Source organism: Brassica napus, chromosome C6 (genome assembly GCF_020379485.1).
Source record: "Brassica napus cultivar Da-Ae chromosome C6, Da-Ae, whole genome shotgun sequence".
NCBI classification, from domain to species: Eukaryota; Viridiplantae; Streptophyta; class Magnoliopsida; order Brassicales; family Brassicaceae; genus Brassica; species Brassica napus.
The window spans coordinates 47,428,937-47,437,953 of record NC_063449.1 but is presented as its reverse complement, the minus strand read 5'-3'; the positions used below and the strand labels follow the sequence as shown (position 1 = coordinate 47,437,953).

The window sequence follows — 9,017 nt, the reverse complement described above, 5'->3', positions numbered from 1 at the left end:
TTTTTTTATTAGATCAATAATAATTAATCAGAATTTAAAGAATGTGGAAGTTGAAGATAGCAAAGGGAAGCAAAGAGGAGCCCTACTTGTTCAGCACCAACAACTTCCTCGGACGGCAAACATGGGAGTTTGATCCGGACGCCGGCACATCAGAGGAACGAGCTGCCGTCGATGAAGCTCGCCGATTCTTTTTTGACAATCGTTTTAGGGTTAAAGCTAGTAGCGACCTAATATGGCGTATGCAGGTATTTATTTCTCTCTTTTTGTCAACTATATTTTTAGAGATTTAAAGTAGGATTCCCAAAACAATCAGAATATATGATTTCTTCTATATTTTAGATTATTTTGTTTGAAATGAAGTCTGGCGGTGATTTTCCTTGTTTTCGGCATTGTTGAGACTTGAACAAGAATATAGAGCTGAAAAATTATATAATGAATAATTAAACAAGTTCTTGAACACCTTTTTAATATTTGGATATCTCAATAAAAAATCAATTGTTATGAATGACTGCCGAATTCATAATTACAATCGTTTATGAATCACTGGCGATTTTTCATAAACAATCTTTAGTGTCAAGTCGAACTTATATGATCATTACAAGCTATATATTTCGGTTGATTCTATCTGCAATGCACGACTAATTTATGTCTAAATGTATACGATAACTCTATAAAAAATTACACAATAATCCAATCTTCTAGCAGGACTCGGGTTCGATTTCAGAAAGATACAAGAAAATTTTCTTTTCTTTTTTTGATACAAAACTTTTTAGTTTAAAAATAAAAAGACATAACATCCCATTGTTCTTGTAAAACATGCAACTGGCTAAAGAACGTGATTATGAGTTAGGTCCATATTTTTAGTTTTTGGCTAACCCTTAAATTCCAAAACCGTTAACCTTATTATATAAAATAAAATAAAAAGTATACAACTCAAAGAATATACAAGATAGTTATCTTATTCAATCTTCATTGACTGGGTTCGCTAGAGTAAATAACTAAATATAATAACCCTTGTTTTCAAACTGCAATACGGTGGCATAGTGATTTTATTAGATGCACATCCTGCTGTTTCGCTTTGTCCTTGACCCATTGAATGATTGTTACAGTTCTTGAAGGAGAAGAAATTCAAGCAAGCTATACCTTCAGTGAAGGTTGAAGACGCCAAGAAACTCACAAGCGAAACAGCTTCAAATGCGTTAAGGAGAGGAGTCAGTTTCTTATCATCATTGCAAGCAAGTGATGGACACTGGCCTGCTGAAAATGCTGGTCCCTTGTTCTTCCTTCCTCCACTAGTATTCTGTCTATTCGTCACTGGACATTTACATGAGATATTCACTAAAGAACATCGTCGAGAGATCCTCCGGTATATCTACTGTCACCAGGTACATTATAACAGCCGATCCATTGACAGTTATATAGACAATTTAGAAAGACTTTTAATTAAAAATTATATAAATTTGGAAACATGTGTTTAGAAAAACTATTTCTTAAATTTTAAGATTATAAGCCAATGTTTCGTTTGTCTATGACCAAGACCGACATAAGTACATCTTGGAAAACGTACCTCTTATGCTACTTTTTAAACTCTTTTCATTCACTTTTATCATGTCTTTGTTTGTGCAGAATGAAGATGGTGGATGGGGACTACACATAGAAGGCCACAGCACGATGTTCTGCACCACATTAAACTACATATGCTTGCGCATACTTGGAGAAGGTCCAAATGAAGGACCTGGGAACGCATGCAAACGTGCCAGGGAATGGATTCTTGGCCATGGTGGTGCAACATATATACCATCTTGGGGCAAAACATGGCTTTCGGTTAATATAGAGTTCAATTCGCAAAAGAATATTAAGATCAGAAGGTTGTATTGATTTTGGTTGAATGTTTGTAGATACTCGGTGTATTTGATTGGTCAGGAAGCAACCCCATGCCTCCAGAGTTTTGGATCCTACCTTCATGTCTTCCTATACATCCAGGTTTAGCCATGTGTTTACATTGTAAGACTTTTCTTTAACTTTAGTTTGATCTAAATTTAATAAACTTATGCAGCAAAAATGTGGTGTTACTGCCGGTTGGTTTACATGCCAATGTCTTATCTTTACGGGAAGAGATTCGTTGGTCCAATAAGTCCTCTTATTTTGAAACTACGTGAAGAAATCTACTTGCAACCTTATGCAGAAATAAACTGGAATAAAGCACGCCATCTATGTGCAAAGGTTAGATTGGTTTCTATAAATAGTTCTTCTAGGAATAGAAATTCACAGAAAACTTTCCACTTTTATTTTTAGGAAGATGCATACTATCCTCGTCCACTGGTTCAAAATGTTATATGGGACTGCCTTTACATGTTCGCAGAGCCTTTTCTTACATGTTGGCCATTGAACAAGCTTCTTAGGGAAAAAGCTCTTGATGTGGCAATGAAACATATACACTATGAAGATGAAAATAGCCGTTATATCACCATTGGATGTGTTGAAAAGGTAAAACAAATACAGTCTACTCAAAGACTTTTTATTCAAGTTACCTGAAAACCTCAGTTTTTTTTTTATATGAAGGCATTATGCATGCTTGCGTGTTGGGTTGAAAACCCTAATGGAGTTCATTTCAAGAAACATCTTTTGAGGGTTTCTGATTACTTGTGGATTGCAGAAGATGGGATGAAAATGCAGGTAACAGCTAGGGTTTAGAATCTAAAGCTTGACTTGCAAGTAATCTATGAGAAACTTATTTCTTGCAGAGCTTTGGAAGTCAGTTATGGGATTCAGGGTTTGCACTCCAAGCTTTACTTGCAAGTAACCTCTGTAGTGAGATACCTGAAGTACTCAGGAGAGGACATGACTTCTTTAAAGACTCTCAGGTTTGATATCCTCTCTGCATTATGACTTTTAAATGATCATAGCTTACTGAACTGAGGTTTTTGAAGGTTAGAGACAACCCTTCGTCTGACTTCAATAGCATGCACCGTCATATCTCCAAAGGGTCATGGACTTTCTCTGATCGAGATCATGGATGGCAAGCTTCTGATTGCACAGCTGAAGGATTGAAGGTGATTTGATTAGTCTACTGTTTCACTTACTGTAATAGTTCAGCTCACTGATCTTGCTTTACAGTGTTGCCTGTTGCTCTCCATGATGCCACCTGACATTGTTGGGCCCAAAATGGACCCTGAACAGTTATATGAGTCTGTTATTATCTTACTGTCTCTACAGGTGAGCTTTAATATCATTACAGAACACACTTTGCTCTATATGCTGCTTCATGATGAGAGTTTTTATGTTAATTTTCTCTTGGTGCAGAGTAAAAATGGAGGTGTGACTGCTTGGGAGCCTGCACGTGGACAAGAATGGTTGGAAGTAAGAACTAAATCCCCATCAAGATCTTATTACATCAAAAGGCTTGTGAAATAATCTAACTGATCTTGTTTCTTTCTTGTTTATTCAGTTGTTAAACCCTACCGAGTTTTTTGCCGACATTGTTGTTGAGCATGAATACAATGAGTGTACTTCATCAACAATCCAAGCTTTGATTCTGTTCAAGCAACTATATCCGGATCACAGGACAGAAGAGATCAACAGTTCCATCAAGAAAGCTGTTCAATACATAGAGAACATACAGATGCTTGATGGTTCATGGTAACTTATTATATATTAGCTTTTTTAGGCAAGTTGGAACTGTTAACACCAACAAATTTTTTTGATTAATAGGTATGGAAGCTGGGGAGTTTGTTTCACATACAGTACATGGTTTGCTTTGGGAGGCCTAGCAGCTGCTGGGAAGACGTATAGTAACTGTTTGGCTATGCGTAAGGGAGTTCATTTCCTTCTCACTATTCAGAAAGATAATGGAGGTTGGGGTGAAAGCTACTTGTCATGCTCCAAAAAGGTATCATCACCAAGTACCATGAAATGTAGACGTTCTGAAGTTTCAAGAAACATATGTTATGTATATAATCTGGTTTGGTGTGCAGAGATACATTCCAAGTGAAGGGGAGAAAACAAACTTGGTGCAAACCTCTTGGGCAATGATGGGTCTACTTCATGCAGGACAGGTTCAGAATCTTGACATGCTAAGTACTTTTTCTTCTTTCCCCTTTGAATTGTTTCTTCTAATCTCACATTAGGCTGAGAGAGATCCTACTCCTCTTCACCGGGCTGCAAAACTCTTGATCAACTCCCAGCTAGAGAATGGTGATTTTCCTCAACAGGTACTTCTTAAAACATTAAACAAAGTTAACATAAAACCACTCAAAAGATTTATGTAGAAGATTAAAAATAAGTACTATCCCATGTCTAACATCTTTGTTGCTTCTTAGACACTTAACACACACACATACACTAGCAACACACTTAGACTGCTGTGGTTCTTCAATTTGAAAGACTTATTATACTTGAATGGATGCAAACTAAATCTTCCAGGTCACATGATTTTTCTAGCTTAAATGTATAACTTATTAAATTCTAAGAACACAATTTGTATATTTCACAGGAGATAACTGGAGCTTTCATGAAGACCTGCTTGTTACACTATGCAGCTTATAGAAACATCTTCCCAGTGTGGGCACTCGCAGAGTATAGTAGACTAGTTCCATTGCCAATGAAAAACCCTGAAAAGAGAGAAAGATAAGAAGAAAGATTCGTTATCATAACTTCTCAAAATCAAAGGGTCACTTTTGCTTATAAGCTATTATTTATATGCAAATGGTTGGAGTTTTCTACTAAATAAGCAAACTAATGATCTCTTGTTTGGATCTTTAGTTTATATGTACGTATTTTACCACTATATGTTAATATGTATGTAAACAAGATTAACCAAAATCTTTTTCAATCTCTTCTACCAACAAGTAATCTCTTCTTTGTCTCTTAATTATCTATCATCCAACTCCAGAAGAAACCTATTATAAGATTTCTTTTATATGCAATAAATATGCAAAATGTTACAAATGTTTTTTTTTGTAACCGGGCATTCATATTAAAAGCAAAAGAAATGTAAATTAGACTAAAATGTTACAAATCTTGTAGTAAAAGATTCATATCACTGAAAGAAATTAATGTTTTAGAAAGTAGTTTTTATCTACCGTCCGTTGCAAGGCAAGTTTCAAGAGGTGATTAAAGAAGTGATAAAGATCTTCAAATTTAGACCATTTGTTACACTATTTCAATATTCAACACGTTGAAACAAAAAAAAAATGGATAAACCACAAAAAAATCAATTTCTCTTCTGAAATTAGACTATAAGCCAAAAATAAAACCCTTAAATAACAACACCATTAGAAAAAGAGGCAAACCTTGAACCCATTCATTTGTTTCATCCATAAAGAATCTTTGACCAATCAAAGTGAAGTTATTATCTTAAAGACTCAAGAGAAAAGAGATTAGGTTATCTTCCTTGATACACAAGAAACATAAAGGGAAGAATCATGTGGCTACCAAAAGCAAACAATGGAGGAAAGAAAGAGACAGGAAGTGGCTCAGTTGCAGTTGCAATAGACAAAGACAAAGGAAGCCAGCATGCTCTTAGATGGACAATAGAGAATCTTGCTTCTCGAGGCCAAACCATTTCACTTATTCATGTCCTCTCTAAATCACATTCTTCTTCAGGTTCCAAATCTTCTCATACTCACCATGAAACTACTTTCACCATCTAGGGTTTCTTCTCGCGTGTTTATCAAGGCAAGTTTGTTTGTTTGTTGCAGATATTGAAGATGCACAGCAAGGGGACAAGATAGCGAAAGATCTCTTTGTTTCCTTCCACTGCTATTGTTCTCGCAAAGAGGTATTCAGATAAGTTTAGCAGAATCAAAAAAATTTTGACCTTTTAAGGTTTTTTTTTAACACTTTCTTGGAGCAGATAAATTGTCAAAACGTATTACTTGAAGATGCAGACAAAGTGAGAGCTATTATCGAACATGTTTCAACTTCTGGAATCGAAAACTTAGTCGTTGGAGCCCCTTCACGTAATAGCTTCATGAGGTATTATTATTACAGTATATATATATATATATTATTATTCTTCCTTCTTTCAGATTTTTGTAACAATATGTCTGAATATATAAATCATGTGACCATCATGTTTGAGCAGACGATTCAAAACGGACTTGCCAACAACAGTGTCAAAATCAGCTCCAGATTTCTGCAATGTTTATGTCATTTCAAAAGGAAAGATTGCTTCAGTGAGAAACGCATCTCGTCCTGCTCCTTTTAAAAGCTCGATGCAGCCATCTGAATATGAAAATCAACCGCCTGTTACTCCTTCAGACCATAGCCACTCTGCAGTTAGTACACCATCTAGGCCACGCAAATCAGCTGAAGCAGATGCTACAAGGTAGTAACATAACTGATTTCTTATGATTTGTTTAGTCTAAAAGATTTAGAGACTTATGTTTTGTTTTGTTTTGTTTTTTGTAGGTCACCGTTAGGGAGAAGACAAGTGAAACCATATGGGGACTTATATGATTCAGATAGTGACCTATCATTCATAAGCCCATCTTCACATAGAGACTCTCATGACATCTCCTTCATCAGCTCAGGGAGACCTAGCGTCGACCGCTCTTCCTTCACACTTGACTTTCCTGAGTCTGGAAGAAGCTCAAGAATCTCAACAAGCTCAGAGCAAAGCATTGGGTCACATCGCTTGGGGATCAAGTTTAGTGATCCTGGTTTCCCTAATGACTCATCTACAACATTCTCTGAAGAGAGTGGTGGAACATCTTCATATTCATCTCAAAGCGTGGTTAGTAACTCAAGACCCTTCATTTCATTTAGAAGGTTTGCTTAGATGTGTGTTTTGTGTTGTTGTTTCAGGATGATGTTGAAGCTGAAATGAAGAGGCTGCGTCTAGAGCTAAAACAAACCATGGATATGTATAGCACTGCCTGCAAAGAAGCTTTAAGTGCTAGACAACAAGTAATGAAACAAGCATCTGAGACTTTAGTTTGGTTCTTTTTACTTGGTCCTATTGTGTGTTTGTTTCTTTTTTAGGCAAGTGCACTGCAGAAGCTGAGAACAGAAGAGGAAAGAAGGTTGGAAGAAGCAAAGAGTTCAGAGGAGGCAGCAATGTCAATAGTGGAGAAGGAGAGAGCTAAAGCCAAAGCAGCATTGGAAGCTGCAGAAGCTGCAAAGAGACTAGCAGAAGTTGAATCCAAGAGGAGAGTTAACGTGGAGATGAAGGCACTGAAGGATCCAGATTCATTCTCTCATGGATTTGTTAGGTATAGGAAGTACACAGTTGAAGAAATAGAAGAAGCCACTTCAAACTTTGATGAGTCTCGAAAGGTTGGAGAAGGAGGTTATGGTCCTGTGTTTAGAGGCTATCTTGATCACACAAGTGTTGCTGTTAAAGTCTTACGCCCTGATGCAGCTCAAGGAAGATCACAGTTTCAGAAAGAGGTAATAAAAAAACACAATCTTACAAGTATGTTTTCATCTTAATTTACGAAAATATAGTAGAAATACACTACTAAATAATAAGATAATAATATTTTTTTTAAAAAAATCTTATGTAAATATATGGTTCTATTAAAATCGTAGATTAATAATTACTATATCATATCAACATTCACAAAGCATTTTGTTGTTTATTATTTTCAAAATGAATTTCACCTCTAATTTTATATTTAGTTTTATTGAACAACTATAAAAGTAAAATTTTATTATTCTATGATATGCATTCAATCTATATACATCAAAAAATCTAATAAAAATAGATGAAATTCAAATTTATAAATTTGAACAAATATATAATATAGTGAATGAAATATTCTTTCTTTCTTTTCTAGATTAAAAAGAAAACTAAATCTAAATAAAAATTCTCTTTAAATTAATAGATTATCATAGTTCACATCTTATTAATTTATAGAGTTATATATGTTTAATGTTTTGCAGGTTGAAGTGTTAAGCTGCATAAGACATCCAAACATGGTACTACTTCTTGGAGCTTGTCCAGAATTTGGAATCCTTGTGTACGAATACATGGCCAAAGGAAGCTTAGAAGACCGTCTCTTCATGAGAGGCAACACACCGCCGATTACTTGGCAGCTACGTTTCAGAATCGCTGCAGAGATAGCCACAGGACTCCTCTTCCTCCACCAGACCAAACCTGAACCAATAGTCCACAGAGACCTCAAACCAGGAAACGTCCTCCTAGACTACAACTACGTGAGCAAGATCAGCGACGTAGGGCTAGCAAGACTAGTCCCCGCAGTGGCAGAGAACGTTACACAGTACAGAGTCACATCAGCCGCAGGAACGTTCTGTTACATCGATCCTGAGTACCAACAGACAGGAATGTTAGGTGTGAAATCAGATGTGTACTCTCTAGGGATCATGCTTCTACAGATCTTGACAGCGAAACAGCCGATGGGTTTGGCTTATTACGTTGAGCAAGCGATAGAAGAAGGGACGTTAAAGGATATGCTTGATCCAGCAGTACCGGACTGGCCTATGGAGGAGGCTTTGTGTTTAGCTAAGCTTGCGCTTCAATGCGCAGAGTTGAGAAGAAAAGATAGACCTGATCTTGGGAAAGAGTTGTTGCCTGAGCTTAATAGGTTAAGAGACATTGGTGAAGAGAGTTTGGAGAGTGTGTTCTATGCAGATAGCCAAGGAAGGTCTCCAAACACTAGCCAAGTCTCCATTACATCAACTGTGAGTTTCTTTTTTGGTTTGGTCTGATAATGCTGGTAAAGTTTTTGTCTTATGTTTATTTATTTTTTTTGGCAGAGTGATCAGTTCATATCGAACCCGGAATCTCCAGCTGCAGAATCTCAGTCCTAGCTTTGGAATTATCTTGTTGAGTGGTAACAGAAAAGCTTTTCAGAAGTGAAAACAAAGACACAGCAAGTTTCTTTGATGTTGATCAGAAGCTTGAGGAAGAAGTCAGCGTAGAGAGCCCTAGAGAACATAACGCCTTATTATCAGGCCCATATGTAGGCCCATCATGGGTATAAACCCAGTTCATCTGAGACTATGAGTTGCATAATCAAATATTTAACTACGGCTTATTACATAGCAGGCCC

At 36.5% G+C, this 9,017-nt stretch overlaps 2 protein-coding genes across 3 annotated transcripts; both read left to right on the top strand.

Annotated features, from left to right (window-relative positions):
* Positions 1-4,831, top strand: LOC106378247 (camelliol C synthase). 2 transcript variants are annotated; one of them, XM_022713999.2, is made up of 16 exons: positions 1-245; positions 1,110-1,385; positions 1,627-1,824; positions 1,899-1,983; positions 2,057-2,223; positions 2,296-2,487; positions 2,563-2,676; positions 2,745-2,864; positions 2,931-3,053; positions 3,118-3,216; positions 3,304-3,360; positions 3,449-3,639; positions 3,712-3,889; positions 3,975-4,055; positions 4,128-4,211; positions 4,320-4,486. In XM_022713999.2, the coding sequence occupies exons 1-16, from the start codon at positions 42-44 to the stop codon at positions 4,443-4,445; spliced, it is 2,295 nt and encodes a 764-aa protein (XP_022569720.1). In that variant the 5' UTR covers positions 1-41; the 3' UTR covers positions 4,446-4,486. The 2 variants fall into 2 exon arrangements, with proteins under 2 accessions (XP_022569720.1, XP_013673861.1); XM_013818407.3 differs by lacking the exon at positions 4,320-4,486 and adding an exon at positions 4,493-4,831 and having other exon boundaries at positions 2-245.
* Positions 4,832-5,069: 238 nt separating this feature from the next.
* On the top strand, positions 5,070-8,827 carry LOC106379554 (U-box domain-containing protein 52-like). Its single transcript, XM_048761594.1, has 9 exons — positions 5,070-5,604; positions 5,700-5,779; positions 5,855-5,976; positions 6,086-6,328; positions 6,412-6,736; positions 6,808-6,909; positions 6,985-7,392; positions 7,888-8,646; positions 8,722-8,827. The coding sequence occupies exons 1-9, from the start codon at positions 5,424-5,426 to the stop codon at positions 8,773-8,775; spliced, it is 2,274 nt and encodes a 757-aa protein (XP_048617551.1). The 5' UTR covers positions 5,070-5,423; the 3' UTR covers positions 8,776-8,827.
* The last annotated feature ends 190 nt before the right edge of the window (positions 8,828-9,017 follow it).